The sequence below is a fragment of the Erpetoichthys calabaricus genome, chromosome 1, assembly GCF_900747795.2.
Source record: "Erpetoichthys calabaricus chromosome 1, fErpCal1.3, whole genome shotgun sequence".
Lineage (NCBI taxonomy): Eukaryota > Metazoa > Chordata > Cladistia > Polypteriformes > Polypteridae > Erpetoichthys > Erpetoichthys calabaricus.
This window is the reverse complement of record NC_041394.2, coordinates 329,157,119-329,179,810: the sequence shown is the minus strand read 5'-3', so window position 1 is coordinate 329,179,810 and position 22,692 is coordinate 329,157,119. Positions and strand designations below refer to the sequence as shown.

General features: G+C 39.4%; 1 protein-coding gene and 1 long non-coding RNA gene across 3 annotated transcripts in view; one reads left to right on the top strand and one right to left on the bottom strand.

The window, feature by feature from the left end:
* The window catches only part of LOC127527920 (uncharacterized), a 247,273-nt gene that overhangs the window by 204,005 nt on the left and 20,576 nt on the right, over positions 1-22,692 (top strand). The gene's annotated exons all lie outside the window — the stretch shown is intronic.
* LOC114666056 (oocyte zinc finger protein XlCOF6-like) lies at positions 3,129-15,837 on the bottom strand. 2 transcript variants are annotated; one of them, XM_028820770.2, is made up of 3 exons: positions 15,635-15,837; positions 9,438-9,973; positions 3,129-5,535 (listed from the first exon to the last, which is right to left on the bottom strand). In XM_028820770.2, the coding sequence occupies exons 2-3, from the start codon at positions 9,925-9,927 to the stop codon at positions 3,974-3,976; spliced, it is 2,052 nt and encodes a 683-aa protein (XP_028676603.1). In that variant the 5' UTR covers positions 9,928-9,973; positions 15,635-15,837; the 3' UTR covers positions 3,129-3,973. The 2 variants fall into 2 exon arrangements, with proteins under 2 accessions (XP_028676603.1, XP_051781358.1); XM_051925398.1 differs by lacking the exon at positions 15,635-15,837 and having other exon boundaries at positions 9,438-10,001.

The window sequence follows — 22,692 nt, the reverse complement described above, 5'->3', positions numbered from 1 at the left end:
AAGCTCTACATCAGGGGCAGGCAAAGTCAGTCCTGGAGGGCTGCAGTGGCTGCAGGTTTTTGTTCTAACCCAGTTGCTTAATTAGAAAACAATCCTTGCCGATAATTTAATTTAATGGCTTGTTAGTGCTTTAATTCTGCCATGTCAGGTCAGTCTCATATCCTAGATTTTTTTTTCCTTTCTAAGGATATCATCCAAATAATTTAAGTCTAAAACAGGTGAGTAATTCTCAGTCCTTCACTTTTTTCTCTTCACTTTCCTTCCAAGTGGTGGCTCTGAGGCTAAGGATCTGTGCTGGTATCCCGAAGGTTGCCGGTTCGAATCCCCGTCACTGCCAAAAGAGATCCTACTCTGCTGGGCCCTTGAGCAAGGCCCTTAACCTGTTATTGCTCCAGGGGTGCTGTACAATGGCTGACCCTGCGCTCTGACCCCAAGGGGTATGCGAAAACTACTAAATTCCTAATACAAGAAATTGTATAAGGCGAAATAAAGAACTAAAAAAACTAAAGTATTTAATTAAACCAAACAGTGCACGATAAATACACACAAGTGTAACTGGTAACAAGGTAAAAGGAGAACTGTTGCTTTCCTTTGTCATTTGCATTTTATTGCCAATAAGGAGCAATTAAAATCCGAGAATACGGCTGTTTAAGACTAAAAATGCAATAAAGGTTCAAAATCTTAACGAGCGAGACAACTAAAGTGAAGCAGACGTGTTACTTGAGCAATAAGAGCTTCTTATCAAGCAACTGGGTTGGAACAAAAACCTGCAGCCACTACAGCCCTCCAGGAATGACTTTGCCCAACCCTGCTCTACATGAAGGCAACAATCTCTCTGTGCAGCTCTACTTTCCAGGCTATTTGAATTTTCCAAATATATAGTAAACAGTAATGGAATGAATAAAGAACCAGTTGGCCTCCTTCCTAAACATGACAACTGGACAAGGACAGCCTAGCTGGAAGATACAACTTGAAAAGTACTCTGACAAAACTCCAAATATCAATGACTTACAGAAGATGACCTGTATCAAGCACAATTTCTGAAGTGATCTACAGAAGTAACTTCGAAGAAAAAGTGGTGAGACAGAAACCATTCAGGCTTAAGAAATTACATAATTGGAGTTTACAAGGGACGAGAGATCATTAAAGACTCTAAGTTTTGGTGAACAATGGCGGAACTCGTTACCTGAATACAAAGTAGGGATGCTCCGATTGATCAGTTGCCCAATCTTCAAAACAAAAAGACTGAATCGGTGATCAGTAAAATTGGCCAATCACAAAAAAAAAAACTATTTGGTATTTTTCTATTATTGTGACGCAAATCGTATTATCATGATGCAGCCAAAGGGGGCATTAACATTAGGGACCTATAGGTAACTATGCTCCACCCCCTCCAACTTTAAGGTTAGTATTTGTGGTTGAGGTAGGTAGGCCAGTCTAATAATTTAAGACAGTGGGGGTGGCAGCCCCACCGATTTGTGTCACGATAATAGAAAAGTACCAACTATTTTTGTCAGCACCTGCTTTTCTAAGCTTTACTACTGTAATTTAGTTGTAATGCTCCTTCACTGAAGACATTACGGTAGTTGAAATTTCACACATTTTTTTTGCTGCAAACCTCCTGTAAACAGAGAGCAGCAAGGCAGACTTAACAAGGAGAAATAGAGAGAAGACCGGCTTTTACATTAAATAAATTGGAGTAATAAACTGAGAAAAAGGAATCAGAGGAGTCATCCTGAGCAATTAGACAAATGATGAGGAAAGCTATTTTTAACGAGTTCAGACTGTTTTATTTTGTCCTTTAATTAAAATGAACACTGCTTGTCTGAGTTCGGAAAGTGAGCAAGATTGTGTTAAATACTGCAGCTTGCGTTTTTGTTTAGAAAAAGATAAAGAAAAGACTGAAATTTCTGCTTGGTAAACAACAGGCTTGTTAGCTTAAAAGCAAAATGTGTCTATTTTACTTGTAAACTTGTTAAGCACGTTAGCCTTGCATCGTCTTGATAAACATCTTTTCATAGATTTGCTGCATTTTAAAAAAAATTGTACTATTGTTTATTTGTTTGTGTGTGTCATGTTTTGGTAAGAAACAAGTACAACATAATTAAAACAGTCACCCATATTTATATTTAAATGTCAAGAATTACAAATGTCTAGCTTCTACACTTTGAAGTCACAGTGCTTACGGGCAACTTCAGAACATAGCAAGAGAGAAAAGAATGGGAAGTTAAATTCATGCTAAAATTGAACACATTTCAATATGGTTTAAACAGAGACAAGCGTTTTATGGCCAGATATGAGGATTCTTTGCATCTCTCGGAGTGACCCAGACAACCTGACTATAGACCCACATTGTATGGAAAAACTCATCAGAAACTTCAAAAGGTTTTGTTGGACAGTTATCTTATCCAAAGATCTTGACCATACATTGTTCTCCTCTCTTGCTAAATGAATCTTAGCCTGAAGAGGTCTATTAATTTTGTACATTTAAGATGTCTAATGGTTTTTGTCTTAAAGGTTTTCCAAAGTTGAATCTGTCCTAGTGTCTATATAAACACAGGGAACTCCAGTCTCTGGATTACATCTTGCCTGAAGAAGGTGTGTGAGTTGCCTCAAAAGCCTGCATATTGTAATCGTTTTTAGTTCGCCAATAAAAGGAGTCATTTGACTTGACTTCTCACTACATGCGCAATGGCTAACACAGTACAACACCCTAGTATTACTAGCTTCTACACTGAAAAAGAAAAAGAAAAAAGTATAAAATAGTAAATGTATATTTACAGCAAAAAAGCTGTAGTGCAATTCATGGTTAAAAAGGAGTACAACCTGTGTGTGTCTGCTTACATTTAAGCAGTGTTTAACTGCCAATATAAATTAATTGAATCAATGTGTGAGAAAATACATTTTTGTTGGGTAAATGATGAAAAGTCTTTTTTGAAAGTATGCTTGTTGGAGGTAAGTGCATTATAGAAGAAATTAAACAATATAACAGTCTGTAATCATGAGAAGCATTTTAACTTATTTGATTTTTTTAATAATATTTAATGTCATATTTATTATTTAGTCTGCATATTTAATTTGTTTAAAAAGTAAGTATTGCAATGGAATTTTATAAATATTAGCACTTTTATAGTCAACAATACATAAATAATAAATTAATAAATTATAATAAATAATACAATAAACCTACAGAATTTAATTATGTCAATAAAAAATTTACATGTCATCTACAGTTTAATTATAAAAATATCAAAGTTAATACTTTAATATAGAACACAAGGCTTCTCTGAATCTGGTTATGCAAGAGCTTAGTGTAAAAGTTTTTTAAAAAGAGAGAGGAAAAAAAAGGAGAGAATCGGCCCTATAAAAATGTGATCAGAGCATCCCTAATACAAAGTGAACAAAGCTCATTTCCCATCTAGCATCATCCCTGATATGAAGGATGTGAGTGGCTACATCAGGTTAATACCTGCATTTCAACAGCGAGGACCAGCATTGGATTAAAGGAATACACTGAATGGAGCCAAAGGGGCAAATTGCCCAGAAGAACCTAAACCAGACCTAGGAGAGTGAAATTCTGGCAGGGTGATGATCCTCAAATATACATCAAGAGCAACACCTAAAGATCTTGGCAAAATGATGGTGGATGTCCACAAGATCCCTAGGTGTCCAAGTTAAAGCCATTAAGAATTTGTTCAAGGACCTGACCTGTGTGACCTGTCATCACACCTCTGCATGGTAAGTTGTTGTTGTTTGAGCACCAGAAATGTTTCAACAGTTGACAAAAGCTGCTTAAGAGGTTGATTTAACACTACACAGAACAAGAAAGACAATAGTTAAGCCCCCTGGATTAAGTTACACACTGGAGATAATGATCTTGGTCTTTGATGCACTGGTGCTCCATGCAGAGTTGGTTCACTCCTTACTCCACTGCAGCTTAAGCTTCCTCAGCCATATGGTGAAAGAAGCCGATTCAAAAAATGGATGGCTGCAACTTTGACTGTGTCTCTGCAGAGGATGCATTACCATTATCTTTTACCCTGTTCATTAAAGCTATGTGGATTTTACTGTGTGCATACAGACTGCTTCTCTGAGTGTATCGCTTTCCGCACTGAGCACAGCAGTAGGGCTTCTCGCCAGTGTGAATTCTCTTGTGTCCCTGAAGGGCGCTTACTTGTTTGAATCCTTTGCCACACTCATTGCAGCAGTACGGCCTCTCTCCTGTATGAATTCTCTCGTGTGCTTGAAGGTGGCTGATCTGCATGAATCGTTTACCACACTGTGTACAGCCATATGGCTTCTCTCCAGTGTGAGTTCTCTTGTGGGCCTGAAGATGACTTAATTGCATGAACCGCTTGTCACATTCGGTACAGCAATACAGTTTCTCTCCCATGTGGATTCTTTTGTGATTCCGTAGAGAACTTCGGCATATGAAACGCTTGCCACATTCAGTACAGCAGTGTGGCTTTTCACCCGTGTGAATTCTTTTATGTTCCTTAAGATTCCGTATCCTTGTGAACTGTTTGCCACATTCGGTGCAACGATATGGCTTCTCTCCTGTGTGAGTTTTCCTGTGTTTTTGCAGGGATCCTTTTTCTATGAATCTCCTACCACATTCAGTACAGGAAAATGGCTTCTCTCCAGTGTGAATTCTCTTGTGTGACTGAAGCGTGCGTATACTTGCAAACTGCTTGCCGCATTCCTCGCAGCCAAATGGCTTCTCACCAGTGTGAATTCTCTTGTGCACCTCAAGATCACTTAAGCTTATGAACCGTTTATCACATTCAGCACAGCTATATGGCTTCAGTCCTGTGTGAGAAGTTCTGTGTCTCCGAAGGTGACTTTTGTCCACAAATCGTTTACCACATTCAGTACAACAATATGGCCTCTCTCCGGTATGAGTCCTTCTATGCCTCCGGAGATTGCTTTTCTCCACAAACTGTTTTCCACATTCAGAACAACTATATGGCCTCTCTCCAGTGTGAGTTCTTATGTGTCTCTGAAGTGTGCCCTTTTCTGTGAATAGTTTGCCACACTCAACACAGCAATATGGCTTCTCTCGAGGCCCATTGTGAGTTCTCTTGTGTCGTTGAAAATTACTTTTATTTAGGAATCTCTTGCCACACTTAGAACAGCAATATGGCTTTTCTCCAGTGTGAATTTTCTTGTGCCTTTGAAGGTGACTTTTAAGCATGAATTGCTTACCACATTCATTACAAAAATGTGACTTCACTCCAATATGCCTTTTCATGTGTTCATCCAAATGTGATCTGTAGTTAAAGCACCTTCCGCACAGTCTGCAGGTAAACAAAGCCACAGAATTTTTATTATGGAGCCACTGAAGACTTTTGATAGAATCAATCCTGGTCAGCTTGACCACAGGAAGTCGATAACAATTTGCAGGGGCCAGTTTCAAACTCACCACACAGGACACAGTAGTTCCAATATTTTCACTATGCTGTTTCAGTTTAGTTTTCTCCTGAAGGATGGCCTTTTGAAATGAAGACACTGAGCAGCTGCCATTCTCTTGGAAATCTTTAATAATAAAAAAAGAAGTTATCTCAACAATTAAATGCAGTGGGCTAATCAGTTTATTTCAAATGTACAATGTTTACTTTAATGACAGTAACAGAAAGCTTCTATTGTCTCTCAAGTCTAACTTTTATTTGTGAATATGCAGCTTTGATCTTAAAAGACTGTCTCAGTACACTCATATGCAAGATTTACAAAAACTAAATGAGCCACAGCACAGCCTAATAGATTCTGTGCTCCTTTACACTTAAATATTTTTGTCTAGATTTCTAAAGAGTGTTAAAAGAGAAGTTAGGTATTGACCTAGAAACTTTCATTTTTAAGTAGTAGTAGTAGCAGCAGCACCATTGGAGGTCGTGAAGGACTGTGTCAGTAAGCAACTGCAAAGGAAAAAGTAAAGGTTACTCCCACACTGAAAACAAGACAACATAAGAGGCACAACATTTTGGCTGTTTAGCTTTCATCATGTATATGAGATCCTAATTAAGAGCACACAGCCGAAACATTTGGTCTTTTACCTTCTTTTTTTTCAGCATGGGAATTACTTTTTTTTTTTTTATTCCATATTAATTCTACCTTCACATGTAAATATAATTATCCCTAGTTAGTCTTAGAAAATCATCCCTTTCCACCAAATTTTCCAGTGTCTTCCTGAGGGAAGAATATGCATTATTTTTTCTGTTCATAGCTGACAGCAAAGGTGGAGTGTTCATGTCAACAAATGGTTAGAGTACGAATGCTACAAAAGAAACAGGAAACTCTGTAGGATATAACGATGATGATCTGGAAGTAACATACATATCTGTAGCGGTTTAGTACAGATGTTGAGGAAATTTATATACTCAAGGTGGGAAACTAAAATAAAATAAAAAAATGACTGCCTGTAATTTTCATCTCGGTCAAAGTGCATTCTCACCGAGAAATCAAACCCACACTACTAATATCTTGTAATTTTATTATTATTTTTTCTTTTTTTAATTAATGCAGCCTAACCTATCAGTGTTAACTTCCAGGGCAAATAAATCTATGCAACAGCAGTGAGGGAATATCATTGGACTCAAAGACACCAGAAGTATCTTTTCAGTTAAAGGCTGTTAGTCATTTTCTCTTTTCTGTTTTCTTTGCTGGATTCCCTGTGGTGACATTTTATGCCACTGCCATCTGATCACAATACTATGCAGCCACTTATGAGGATGGAATGAAAGTAGATACTCTAACTGTCTATGAGACCAACTTCACTGAACTGACTAATATGAAGATTAAAAAATAATAATAAGACAGACTTTAGCACCTTTATATTAGGTAGAATGCCTCGTGGGGGCTGGGTGGTCTTTTGGCCTGGAACCCCGGCAGATTTCTTCTTTTTTTTATCCAGCACCTTGCCCCTGGAGTTTTTTTTTTGTTTTTTCTATTCTCTCTAGCCATCTGATCATAATTTCGGACTTATCTTAAAGAACTTGAAAAGTTACCTTGAAATTAGGATTCTGCTATTTAATTATATATATATATATATATATATATATATATATATATATATATATATATATATATATATATATATACACATACAGGTTCAAATAAACATTTGAAATACATCAGTCTGTGTGTAATGAATGAATCTAATATACAAGTTTCACTTTTTGAATGGAATTACTGAAATAAATCAACCTTGTCATGATATTCTAATTTTATGACCAGCACCTGTATATATTATGTAAGTGCATATTGATTCTTTATAAATTATTTTTATATATTAGCTATTTATGAGGGATGTTCAAAACGTTTCTGCACTTTTATATTTTCGTTGCAAACAGTGAAGGTCAGTAGTAGTAATTGGGCAATGAAAAGTTAGTACGACGCTGGGAAAATTGCATCACAGACGAAGGTGACTATGTAGAAAAGTGATGTCATTTGTTTTTGAAATTCTTAATACATAGAGCTAAAAAAAGTGCAGAAAGGTTTTGAACGTCCCTTGTAGTTATATATGACTATTTATAATTTGCAGCTTTTCTCTTGTAACTCTTCTTTTACGTTGTGTAAAGCACTTTGAGCTACGTTTCTTGTATAAAAATGTGCTGTAGTAACAAAAATGTTGTTATTGTTTTCCTTCTCCTAGAAACCTGAAAGATGAGGCTAGACTTCCAGAGAAGAAAGTCCCAATAACTGGATTGCATTTGGTAGAGCAAATTTCATCTCTGTGTCTCTTTCCTTGAATTCATCCTGTTTCACATTTACATTCTGATCCATGTCTCCACCTTTCATGTGTGGTACCCCTTATCCACATTGTGAGAAGTAAACTGTCTAAGTCATTTAAATTGTCTGCAACTTGCTACTTTCAAAAGAGAAGCTAATGCCTTTTTACTTGGATTAATCTGGGTAAGATATACCTGTAATAGTGTAAAAAGGTACAGCATGGTACTGCAATGGTCAGCGTTCCTGGGTAAAGGCTCCAGGAATCTCAGGGGTGCCAATTTACAGCCAGGCCATACATTCATTTTCTCCCTGGGTTTCTGCAGGTTTATTCTAAGATTATGGATTTTTTCCACTATCTAAAAGATTTACCTGCTGGGTTGATTGGAAATTTGAAAATAAAAGCTGGTCATGCACATGCAGAATATGTGTGTACTTTGTGACAAAGATTTCGCTGGATACTTCTAGGATAAGGTTTGGATAACTGCAACACTATCTTGAAATACCGTATATACTCGCGGATAAGTCGGCACTTGATTTTACCGTATAATTTCTGGTATATGCAGAAAACTCACGCTATTAGTACAAGAGATTACGATATGCTAATGCCCACCTGAGAGAGTAACCACTGCCTTTTTTTTTCTATGTGGGTGCTGCAATGCGCTGTATCAGCGTGCGCTCCTAGCCTCTCTCTACTGTGCCTACATGACCACACAGTAATACCTGAACTATTCCGAAGCAACGTTTGCACTGATTTGTGTTTTTTGTATCTCACACTCTCATACACCTTTATCATAACAGCATCCCTTATCTACGACGGAGCATTCGGTCAGAAGAAAATATGAAGCTGGTTTTAAATTAAACATCATTGCAGTGGCGAAAGAAATTGGTAATTGCGCTGCTGTAACAAAACTCGATGTGTCTGAGAAACTGATGGGAGATTGAAGAAGGCAAGAAGATGTAAAAAAATAAATAAGTGTCGCATTTTTGAACGCACGCATAAGTCAGAGTCTGATTTTATGATCAATGTTTCGGGTTTTAAGACCCGACTTATATGCGAGTGTATACGGTAAGCAGGATTTGAAAGGAAAGGATGATTTGTGAGCGATGGTTTGTTCATAATTGTGGCCTAAAATGTAATGGCATCCTATCCAGGGCAAAGTTCTGCATCTGTGCCCGTTGCTGCCACAACAGGCCTATGCTTCATGCTACCCTGCAATGCAAAAACACAAAATTTTAAAATTAAAAGATGGATAATTCATTCATTCATCCATTCATTGTCAAACATGCTTAATACACTTTAGAGTTGGAAGTGGCCAAAGTAAAATAAAAATTAAACAATAAGGTTTAGGTATACTGCCTAGCTGCTTTGAGTGATTCCAATATCAGTGCACACATATATCCCTTTGTAATGATATTCTGCTTTATTTTTAAGAGCACCATTTTTAGAATATGAAAAATAAGCCTAATTTGCATAATAATGATGCAGACAAGGTAAGTGGAAAAAACATTAATTTTATGTAAAAACAAATCGATTTAGTATGCATCAGTAAATAAATGACTAGCATATGCTTCTTAACTCCATGTTGAGAAAATTGTTTTCCATTATTCTCCAACAATACTTTTTTTTTTTATTAAATCAAACATATACGTCCACTTTAAATACAAAAAAGCAACTAAAGGCCATCTTTGAGGTAATTTATTTTAACACTTACCTTTGACAAAATGATCTGGAGACAATGCTTTGTCAGTCGTCATTCGGTCAGAATGCAATGTTTCAGACTTCACATGGGCAGAATGAAGAAAGCTGCATCTACTCTCAGCCGTCTCTAGCCTGGTTACACCTTCATTAGGATGCAAATACTGCGAGAAAAGCGGCGAGTCAGGGCCTTCTTCTTTGAAACCATTTCCAATCACATACTTCTGCATATCATTGCTGACAGACTTGCACTCAAAGTCTGCTTTGGTGATGCCTGCCACCTGCTCACAGTCCTTCTGCATGGTGGACGGGCTCTCCTGGCTGCAATGGACAGCTTGCCATTCACACATTTCTTCCTTAATATGCACAGTCCTTTTCTCCACAGCATACTTAAAAATGGAGTTCTGGTCTAATGATTGAGTTAACATTACCTTTCTGTTGTCCCCTTCTTCACATTTATATACCATATTGGGAGATGTCTGAACAGCCTGGCAAATCTTCTCCATCTTGTCGATATAAATATCACGTAAATGGTAAATTCATCTTACTCTCCTGTAGAAAGAGCACAGCATTTTTTTCAGACATTGTATACTTTAGTCATTCTTCTGAAAGTAAAGTTATTTAAAGAACCATACAAGAGCAAAACAGACTGCTTCTCATTTAGTAAGAAGGTAAAGAATTTTAGGAGGTATGTGGTGCTAGCAGAACTGCAAACCATTCCTCATTTGCTACTATAAACATGACAGACCTTCACTTATCTACTATATGGGTAAGAGAAACCATTATTGAGTATGATTGCTGAGAAAGTGGAATTAGAAAATCTAAATGATAAGTGAATTATTAGAAAAGTAATAAAGTTTAACCAAAAGAAATTTACTTCATCAATTTTAAATATGTTCCTTTTATATATAACATATATTTAAGAGGAAACAGCAAAAAACTTAACAGCACACTGCAATTGTACCAGTTTACGACCTTCTTGCTTGCATGCATCTGTGATAAAGTGAGGTCCGCGGCTGATCAGCACCATTTTAAATAAATAATCGCCGCACTAATGGGGTGTGGTAGCATGGTGAGAGCAGTTCCCGGGTGCGATGCGGGAGCGGGCGGTTCTACACTAAGTGCACAGGTGTGGGATTGTCTGTGACCCTAATTGGTGCCGGGAGCCGCTAATTGTCACAGCTGTGCCACGTCCCCATTTTAAAAAGGGAAGCAAGAGTGCGAGGAGAGAAAAGAAAGGAACAGAAAGAATGGAGATTAGTAGAGAGAAGAAGAAGGCAGGAGGCGGAAAGAGCCGGTATGGGTGCAGAGCGAGCTGGAAGAGCAGGCTTCTGAGAGAGAAGGCAGGCAGCTGGGAGGTGAGCCCCTGCAGAAGAGTGCATGGCCGACCCTTGGAGGCAGATGGGAATGGGAGGGACCAGCTGAACAGTAGTGAGGAGCGGGAGTGACTGGGAGTTTGAACAGCTCGTCGTGTTAACACCGGGAAGGCAGCAGGGGGTTGAGGAAGCTTTAGAGGAGAGCCCCAGCGTGAGTGCCCTGGCCTTTGGGGACCCAAGTGTTGGTCCTGCAAGGGAACCTGTCCTTAGCCGTAGAATGGCAGGCAACCAGAACTGAGGAGGATCAGCTGAGTCTGCTGTTAGGGCGACTCCTCTGCTGCAAGGCCCGTGAGGGAATAAAGATAAAGGGAAAGGCACTGGGCTTTTAAAAAGGACTGTCCCTGTCAGTATTTTAACCTTGTTTTTAACAAATTTATTTATTGAGATTATTTTAACCTTCACTTTTTCACCTGGTTTTATGGATTATTTATTTATGAATTTTGAAGCAATGCACTTTCTTTTTGAACACTTGTTTTTTGTTTGTTTTTAATAAAAGCACTGAACACTTTTGCACCTTCCCCTTACTGCATGTGGTGTCCTCATTTGTACAGCTCATCCCGGTCATGACTATCGACATCATCGGGTTCAAGAGACTCCCAAAACCAGAAGAGGGAGCTAGGGGCCGGACCCGCACCGTCACAACATCTCCTTTATGTGTTGCTCTGCATGTCCTCTAACCCCATGTGCGTCCACTGTAGACAGAGGCCGTTTATCTGTTCTCATCCTGTTATATCTGAGGGCAGCATTTGATACCACTGATCACAATATTTTTATAAATCGCCTTAGTTGGTGGGTGGGCCTCTCTGGCAGTGTCTTAAACTGGCTTCAGTCTTACTTGACAGGTAGAAATTTCTTTGTTAGTTGTAATTATACTTCAAAGACACATGATATTCTATATGGTGTTCCACAAGGCTCTATCCTGGGTCCGCTGCTCTTTTCGATTTACATGCTTCCGTTACGTCAGATTATCTCAAGGCATAACATGACCTACCACAGCTATGCTGATGACACGCAACTGTACTTATCAATGGCACCTGATGACCCTGACTCTCTTGGTTCACTGACCCAATGTCTTACTTGTGTTTCTGAATGAATGAGTAGTAATTTTCTCAAACTAAATAAAGAGAAAACAGAAATTTTAGTGATTGGCAAAAATGAATATAATGAGGTTATTAGAAATAAACTTGATCCATTGAGACTTGAAAGTTAAGATAGAACTAAAGAATTTAATTGTTGTTGACTCTGACCTAAATATTAAATCACATATCAATCAGATCACTAGGACAGCATTTTTTTCAATTAAGAAATATAGCAAAAGTAAGATCCCTTATAAATTTACAAGATGCTGAAAAAATCGTTCATGCTTTTGTTTTTAATCGACTAGATTACTGTAACGCACTCCTCTCTGGACTACTCAAAAAAGACATCAATTGATTACAATGAGTTCTTCCACATGAAGCCTGAAAACCATGAGGACTGTTTGAGGTCATTTATGTTAAGTAGAATGCCTAGTGGGGTCTGGGTGGTCTTGTGGCCTCAGAACCCCTGCAGATTTAGGTTTTTTTTTTTTTTTTCTCCAGCCATTTGCAATTTTTTTTTTGTTTTTCCTGTTCTTCTGGCTATCAGATCTTACTTTATTCTTTGTTACTTAGAATTGCCTAATCTTATTTTTATACTTTTCTTTTTTCATCTTGTAAAGCACTTTGAGCTACATCACTTGTATGAAAACCTGCTATAGAAATAAATGTTGTTGTTGTTGCTTCCGCCAGCAGTGTTCCTTTCCACATTTTTTTTTAATTCTGGTTGTACCCATGGCGAGTCAGTGATGAACAATTTTGGAAATATGTGCTTAAATCCATTTTGCTTTATTTTATTTTATCACACTATCATAAGAGGTGTTCACCTTTACCAGAATTTAAGCAGCAAGACCAATCTAATATCAGCAATAACAGCCAGTATGCAGTTAGGCTACTTTATATTATATTACAGAAGTCTATTGCAGTGGTTTTAATTCATGGAAGGAACTACACCTGAATGGGATGCCACTCAATAGTAAAAGGCCTGACCACTTACATTTTACTTACTATGTATTTATTGAGGACATCCGGCTTTTCCACACCATTTATAAAACTCGGATGCACTTTTCCTGTTGCATGCCATAATGTGGAAAGCATCAATTCTTTCTGAAATGAAGACCCTTGACCAGTGAACAAGGGGGAGAGGCTGATCCCAATGTGACTTGCATTTCCTCTTTATGATGTGGGCTGATTTTTTCAGAAGTAAAATTGTATGCGTTTTGCACATTTTGAGTATAAGATTGGATAACTAACATGGATTATGGTGACATTAGTAATGTGAGATTCAACACCCCCTCCTCCCCAACATGACACCCAAAGACTTTTTTCACATTCTTTACCATTGTAAAGCATTGGCTTGGATTATATTATATTACATTCTGCATGAAAACATAAGGCTAAATTTTTTCTTGGCCATCACTACAAACTACATGGGGTAAGTAACATACAGTGCATCCGGAGAGTATTCAAAGCGCATCACGTTGTCATTATGGGGTGCTGAGTGTAGAATTCTGAGGAAAAAAATGAATTTAATCCATTTTGGAATAAGGCTGTAACATAACAAAATGTGGAAAAAGTGATGCGCTGTGAATACTTTCCGGATGCACTGTAGAAAGAAAATAAAATCTTTGGGTGGATTATTCCTTTAAAAGAAAATGGGTATGGATGGATGGATATCACATAATGAGAATGAATGCTTCCATTTATGTACTCTGCTGTTTGCAATGGATTTGTATAATATCTTTTAAAAAAAGCTTAATATAGGATTTTAATAATAATAATAATAATAATATTTCCCAATAACATTAGATAAGTGATATGACAGGAAGTGAGTACAGGAAAGCTAATGCTGTACAAAGCATAAATTAGCAAGAAATGCAAGTTAATCCTAGTACATGATGTTACACATACTGAAAGATTAACAGTCAAAGCAGCTCATTCTTTTTTACTTTCTTGTATACAAACTGTAGGGAAAGTACTGTAATCCTCCAAAAATTCCATTTTGAGATTTTGATGAATCTCGATGTTTTAGACCTCCTGGAGTCCGAAAATGGGTGTGTGTGTAAACATGATAACTTGAGTAGCTTTCACTTAGGTCAACTAAATTTTGCAAACAAGTATTAGGTACAAAACGCACACTTCTATCAACTTTTGGGATATTTCCGCTAACTGTAAGTGGTACTTTACTTTTAATTCATGCAGCTACAGAGTCCGATTTATTCAACTTTACTTTTATAATAATTGTTCAATATATTATTAATTTGATTTGTTGTTGATGGTACTTTAATGTACATAATATAAAAACATAATCATTGTCTTGCGATTTACTCTTTAAATATCCATCCCCATATCTGAGCATACGAGAAAGTCAAAGTGAGACCACTCACGATTTTTATTTCTCAGTGTCAAATTAACATCCACCTTTTTGAAGATACAAGTTATTACTAGCCTACTAAAACAAACAGGGTGATCCAGCCATCAGTTATGAAGAGCATTATAAGTACCGAGGAATGGTGGGCTACAATCGTTCATTAAATTAGCATTGTAGTTTCAATGGATTTACTGTTCAGGTGATTTGTGAGCTGTGGAGTAACCAAAGTGGATTCTAATCTTTATCAGACCCTCAATTAAGAAACCTCTGAAAAAAAAAATAGTGCTATACTTCCTTCAGTTATTTTACTTGTGTAACCACATTAGTTAAATACGATATTTTTACCATTCATTATTATCCTTCCATTTTCTTCAGTGTCAGTTCTGGAGGAAGAGGGTGTAATTAGGTAATATGGTTAAAAAAACATTTCTTGGCGTAGGGTGAACCCTGCGCTCAACTGCCGCTCCTTTTCTCAGCATTTATTCTGACATCCCGAAAATTGGATTAACGGAGTCTGGACAGCCGATCGGCGGAAGGAGGGCTTTTAATACTGGGCGTGCCCGGGACGCGAGGCCCTCAGAGTTTGCTCCATGTCATGTTAATTGAATAGAAATGTGCGTACTCACGTCACGGAGAACCGAGGTGTATGATCTCCTGATAGGTCAAACGGACTGACATATGGTCGTTTCATACACACGGACACGTACAAAACACATACTTAAATGCACGAGATGAGTTTTAGACTGAAGTTCACGATGGCTTTTACATGCAAACCATTTTTAAATCGTGCATTATATAGCTGTTCTCTGTCTGATGAGAACACCTTAAAGGGTGAAGGTTTCATTTAGACTCGAAACCCGTCCTTCACTACCCATCGTTGATTGGATTGAGAAAGAAACGGAAAAAAAATAATACATAATTTTTGTGAGCATTAGTAGGCACGGTTGTGCAAAAGCAATGACCGGCGACTGAATGTGAGAACAAATAAATAGGAATTAATTACAGTATGCACTGCCTCGTGATCAGCTGTTGTTTCTAGCCTCTGAATGAACTAGAATTATTAAATGAAGCAGGGACCGTAGCTGCGGAGGCCAGGCCCGCCTCTCTGTTGGAACCACTGGACAATCGGCCAACGACCTTAAGACAAAACGAACGACCGCTGCCGCATTACGTGCTTCTCAATGACTATTCACTTTGCCCCTGTGCACAAACTCATATGCTGCTGTTTCATGTCTGTACCGCTTCCAGCACACACTTGTCACGTTGATCCGCTCCTGTTTAAAACAGCGCGCGGGATGGGAGTCCTCACTCCAGGAATCAGTACATGCTATCCAAGCCTAGCGTGACACAAAAGAGTAATACAAGAAGCAGAACACAGTCAAGCACTCACCACTCTGTTGACCAATATATTGTACGCCAAATCGATCGACTCGCAGGTCTACCTAAACAAAGCCACAAATTAAGTATTGATCGCCGCGGTCACATGATTCTAACAACGCTGTCTAGCATCCAAGAAACGTATGAGTTGTACGGAGTGCTGTTTGGGCCAAACATAACTGAGCCCACAGACGCGTCTCAAATAAATGACGCTTTCACAACTCGGATTTCAAATCTGATGAGCCTTTTTTTTTTGATCCGAGGTAATATGACGACGACTGTTGCTTTAAAAGTTTTTTTTTTACCTCTTTGTAACGTCAATCTTAAATTGAGTTCAATTATAATATGCTTTATACAACGCCCGACCCATAACACATCCAGTCGTAATCGAACAACTTGAATCCAGTTCGAGGTGGCCTGTGAAACAGTAAATCCAATCCAAAGAGCAGTGAGCACAAGGCATGAATCAGCCCTCTCTTGAAAGAGAAAGAGTCTACCATAGGTACACTTAGAAATACATCAATACTCATTCTAACGGAGTAAATTTCGGGCTCGTACGAATATGAAAGTGTTTGTATATCTTTTTCTTAGATAGATAGATACTTTATTAATCCCAAGGGGAAATTCACATACTCCAGCAGCAGCATACTGATACAAAAAACAACATTAAATTAAAGAGTAATAAAAATGCAGGTAAAAACAGACAATAACTTTGAATAATGTTAACATTTACCCCAGCCCCCGAGTCGCATAGTTTGGGGGAGGAACGATCTCTTCAGTCTGTCAGTGGAGCAGGACAGTGACAGCAGTCTGTCACTGAAGCTGCTCCTCTGTCTGGAGATGATACTGTTCAGTGGATTCTCCATGATTGACAGGAGCCTGCTCAGCGCCAGTCGCTCTGCCACGGATGTCAAACTGTCCAGCTCCATGCCTACAATAGAGCCTGCTTTCCTCACCAGTTTGTCCAGGCGTGAGGCATCCCTCTTCTTAATGCTGCCAGCACACCACCGCGTAGAAGAGGGCGCTTGCCACAACTGTTTGATAGAACATCTGGAGCATCTTATTGCAGATGTTGAAGGACACCAGTCTTCTAAGGAAGTATAGCTGGCTCTGTCCTCTCTTGCACAGAGAATCAGTATTGGCAGTCCAGTCCAGTTTATCATCCATTTGCAGTCCAGGTATTTATAGGTATTTACAGGTCTGTACTCTCTGCACACAGTCACCTCTGATGATCACAGGGTTCAGGAGGGGCCTGGGCCTCCTAAAATCCACCACCATCTTCTTCTTCTTCTTTCTGTTGCTCCCATTAGGGGTCATCACAGCAGATCATCTTCTTCCATATTATTCAGTCCTCTGCATCTTGTTCTGTCACACCCATCACCTGCATGTCCTCTCTCACCACATCCATTAACCTTCTCTTAGGCTTTCCTCTTTTTCTCTTCCCTGGCAGCTCTATCCTTAGCATCCTTCTGCCAATATACCCAGCATCTCTCCTCTGCACATGTCCAAACCAACACAATCTCACCTGTCTGACTTTGTCTCCCAACCATCCAACTTGAGCTGACCCTCTAATGTACTCATTTCTAATCCTGTCCATCCTCGTCACACCCAATGCAAATCTTAGCATATTTAACTCTGTCTACCTCCAGCTCTGTCTCCTGCTTTCTGGTCAGTGCCACCATCTTTAGCCCATATAACATAGCTGGTCTCACTACCATCCTGTAGACCTTCCCTTTCACTCTTGCTGATATTCGTCTGTCACAAATCACTCCGGACACACTGCTCCACCCATTCCACCCTGCCTGCACTCTCTTTTTCACCTCTCCTCCACAATCCCCATTACTCTGTACTGTTGATCCCAAGTATTTAAACTCATTCACCTTCACCAACTCTACTCCCTTCATCCTCACCATTCCACTGACCTCCCTCTCTCATTTACATACATGTATTCTGTCCTGTTCCTACTGACCTTCATTACTCTCCTCTCTAGAGCATATCTCCACCTCTCCAGGGTCTCCTCAACCTGCTCCCTACTCTCGCTACAGATCACAATGTCATCAGCAAACATCATAGTCCATGGGGATGCCTGTCTAATCTCGTCTGTCAACCTGACCATCACCACTGCAAATAAGAAAGGGCTCAGAGCCGATCCCTGATGTAATCCCACCTCCAACTTGAATGCATCCATCACTCCTACCACAGACCTCACCACTGTCACACTTCCCTCGTACATATCTTGTACAACTCTTATGTACTTCTCTGCCACTCCTGACTTCCTAATACAATACCACAACTCCTCTCGAGGCACCCTGTCATATGCTTTCTCCAGGTCCACAAAGACGCAATGCAACTTCTTCTGGCCTTCTCTATACTTCTCCATGAACATTGTCAGAGCAAACATTGCATCTGTGGTGCTCTTTCTTGGCATGAAACCATACTGCTGCTCACTAATCATCACCTCACTTCTTAACCTAGCTTCCATTATTCTTTCCCATAACTTAATGCTGTGGCTCATCAATTTTAACCCCCTGTAGTTACTACAGTCCTGCACATCCCCCTTATTCTTAAATATCAGCACCAGTACACTTCTTCTCCACTCCTCAGGCATCCTCTCACTTTCCAAGATTCCATTAAACAATCTGGTTAAAAACTCCACTACCATCTCTCCTAAAACCTTCATACTTCCACAGGTATGTCATCTGGACCAACGGCTTTTCCATTCTTCATCCTCTTCATAGCTGTCCTTACTTCATCCTTGGTAATCCGTTGCACTTCCTGATTCACTATCTCCACATCATCCAACCTCTTCTCTCTTTTGTTCTCTTCATTCATAAGCCTCTCAAAGTACTCTTTCCATCTGCTCAACACACTCTCCTCGCTTGTGAGTACATTTCCATCTTTATCCTTTATTACCCTAACCTGCTGCACATCTTTCCCAGCTTGGTCCCTCTATCTAGTCAATCAGTACAGGTCCTTTTCTCCCTCCTTAGTGTCCAACCTCTCATACACCTTATCATACGCCTTTTCTTTAGCTTTCACCACCTCTCTCTTTACCTTGCGCCTTATTTCCTTGTACTCTTGTCTACTTTCTGCATCTCTCTGACTATCCCACTTCTTCTTCACTATCCTCTTCCTCTGTATACTCTCCTGTACTTCCCCATTCCACCACCAGGTTTCCTTTTCCTCTTTCCTCTGTCCAGATGTCACGCCAATTACCCTACTTGCTGTCACCCTTACTACATCTGCTGTAGTTTCCCAACTGTCTAGTAATTCTTCACTACCACCCAGTGCCTGTCTCACCTTCTCCCTAAACTCAACCTTGCAGTCTTCCTTTTTCATATTCCACCATTTAGACCTTGGCTCTGCCCTCACTCTCTTCCTCTTCTTGATCTCCAATGTCATCCTACAGACCACCATCCTACGCTGCTTAACTACACTTTCCCCTGCCACCACTTTGCAATCTTCAATCTCCATCAGATCAACTCTTCTGCTTAGGATGTAATCTACCTGTGTGCATCTTCCTCCACTCTTGTACGTCACCCTATGTTCCTCCATCTTCTTAAAATATGTATTCACCACAGCCATGTCCATCCTTTTGGCAAAATCCACTATCTTCTGACCTTCTTCATTTCTTTCCTTGACACCATACCTACCCATCACCTCCTCGTCTCCTCTGTTACCTTCATCAACATGTCCATTGAAATCCGCTGCAATCACCACTTTCTGTCCCTTGGGTACACTGTTCATCACTTCATCCAACTCACTCCAAAAATCTTATTTCTCATCCATTGCACACCCAACTGGTCTGTGCATCCCCTGTGGATGGGTTAAAGTGTTTATATACAGTCATATGAAAAAAGTTTGGGAACCCCTCTTACTTCTTTGGATTTTTGTTTATCATTGGCTGACCTTTCAAAGTAGCAACTTCCTTTTAATATATGACATGCCTTATGGAAACAGTAGTATTTCAGCAATGACATTAAGTTTATTGGATTAACAGAAAATATGCAATATACATCATAACAAAATTAGACAGGTGCATAAATTGGGGCACCCCAACAGAGATATTACATCAATACTTAGTTGCGCCTCCTTTTGCAAATATAACAGCCTCTAGATGCCTCCTATAGCCTTTGACGAGTGTCTGGATTCTGGATGGAGGTATTTTTGACCATTCTTCCATACAAAATCTTTCCAGTTCAGTTAAATTTGATGGCTGCCGAGCATGGACAACCGGCTTCAAATCATCCCATAGATTTTCTATGATATTCAAATCAGGTGACTGTGACGGCCATTTCAGAACATTTTACTTCTCCCTCTCTGTTTTGGGTCATTGTCTTGTTCGAATATCCAACCCCTGCATAACTTCAACTTTGTGACTGATGCTTGAACATTATCCTGAAGAGGTTGTTGATATTGGGTTGAATTCATCCGACCTTCGACTTTAACAACTAGCCCCACATCCCCATAGCATGATGGAACCTCCACCAAATTTAACAGTAGATAGAAGGTGTTTTTCTTGGAATGCGGTGTTCTTCCGCCATGCAAAGCACTTTTTGTTATGACCAAATAACTCAATTTTTGTCTCAGCAGTCCAAAGCACTTTGTTCCAAAATGGATCTGGCTTGTCTAAATGAGCATTTGCATACAACAAGTGACTCTGTTTGTGGCGTGAGTGCAGAAAGGGCTTCTTTCTCATCACCCTGCCATACAGATGTTCTTTGTGCAAATTGCGCTGAATTGTAGAACGATGTACAGATACACCATCTGCAGCAAGATGTTCTTGCAGGTGGTGATATGTGGGTTGTCTGTAACCATTCTCACAATCCTGCGCATATGCCGCTCCTGTATTTTTCTTGGCCTGCCAGACCTGCTGGGTTTAACAGCAACTGTGCCTGTGGCCTTCTATTTCCTGATTCCATTCCTTACAGTTGAAACTGACAGTTTAAACCTCTGAGATAGCTTTTTGTAGCCTTCCCCTAAACTATGAGACTGAACAATCTTTGTTTTCAGATCTTTTGAGAGTTGCTTTGAGGATCCCATGCTGTCACTCTTCAGAGGAGAGTCAAAGGGAAGCACAACTTGCAATTGACCACCTTAAATACCTTTATATCTAATGATTGGACACACCTGTCTATGAAGTTCAAGGCTTGACGAGCTAATCCACCCAATTTGGTGTTGCAAGTAATCAGTATTGAGCAGTTACATGCATTCAAATCAACAACATTACAAGGGGACCCAAATTTTTGCACAGCCAGTTTTTCACATTTGATTTAATTTCATACAACTAAATACTGCTTCACTAAAAATCTTTGTTCGAAAAACACCCAGCTAGTCAGATGTTCCTAGGAAATGAAAGACATACCACTGTTATCTTTTTTGTTGAAAGTAGAGTCAATTATTATGCAGGCTAAGAGGGGTTGCCAAACTTTTTCATATGACTGTATATACTGAAGGTTATTATATTTCACAAGGGACCACTTTCAATACCTGCAGTCTGACTTAATTTCAAACTTATGACAGGATTGGGAAAAGCAGGGCTGAAATTCACTTCACAGGAAAACAACAAACTTTGCGTTGGCCCTTCGTAGCACAGATTATTCTCCAGGCTGTAGAATTCAATGATATCATGTTTGGAGTCAGGGTCAAGCATCTTTGGTAGCTGATTTCCTTCATATTCTGTGGTGCCCTGAAAGAGAGATGCCGGATAGGGCTGTAACTCAAAGTTACAGTCAATTCAAAAAGCATTCAGACATTTTTCACATTTCAACCTTTTGCTAAAATCATTTATCCCTACATCATGCAACACTAAATACCCCAGAACAACAAAGCAAAAAGAGGATTTTAGTAATTTTTACAAATATAAAATAAAAAAAAATTAAATATAGCATTGACACAAGATTTCAAACCCTATGCTATAATACTTGAAATCTGGCTTAAGTACATTCCATTCTATTGATCATCACTGAGATATTCCTACACTTTGATTGGAGTCCACTTGTGATCAACTCATCTGATTGGACATGGATAGAAAGGCACACGCCTGCCTATATGAGGTCCCACAGTTGACCAAAAACCAAGTCTTGAGGTCAAAGGAATTGTCTTCAGATCATAGAGACAGGATTGTGCCAAGGTGCAGATTTGGGGAAGGCTACAAAAAAAATCCTGTATTATTAAAGGCTCCCATGAGCACATTTGCCTTCATAATTGGATGTACAGCCTTGATACAACCACATATCTTCCTAGAGCTGGCCATCTGGCCAAACTGAGCAATCATGGAAGAAGGGCCATGGTAAGAGATGTGACCACAAACCTGATTGTTGCTCTGTTTGACCACCAGAGTACCTGGGTGAAGATGGGAGAAATTTCCAGAGAGATAATCATCACAGCAACAGCCCATCAATCTGGGCTTTATGCTAGAGTGCGTCAGACAGAAGTCTTTCCTAAGTAAAAGACACATACAAGCCCACTTGGCACCTAAAGGGTTCTCAGAACGAGAGAAACAAGATTCTCCAGTCTAATGAAACCAAGATTAGCATCATGTCAGGAGGAAACCAGGCACTGCTCATCACCTGTGCAATACCATTCTAACGGTGAAGCAGCACCATGCTGTGGAGTTGTGTTTAAGTGGCAGAGATTGGGACATTAGTCTCAGAGACCTGAAAACCTGCTCCAGAGCACTCTGAAGCTCAGACTGGGCCAAAGGTTTACATTCAAAACAGGTCAATGACCCTAGCACAAATTAAAGACAACAAAGCAGTGGCCTAGGGGCAACTGTAGGAATGTCCTTAAGTGTCCCAGTCAAAGGTTCACTTCCATATTAGTTATTAAGCCAATAAAAGGTGTCATTATGCTTGACTTCTCACTACATGTAAAATGTTTTTAAACCTGCTCCACTGCTCTTCGACTGTCTCCACACTTAAAAGCTTATCCCAGTCCATCCTCTTTAGACTTTGCCGCATCTGTTAAAAATTTGCCCCACAGAAATTAAACTAAACAGTTTTGGTCTTGGCATTTGCAGTCTTGCAGAACACTGAGAATTGTATTATATTTTGGTTCAATCACCTCTAC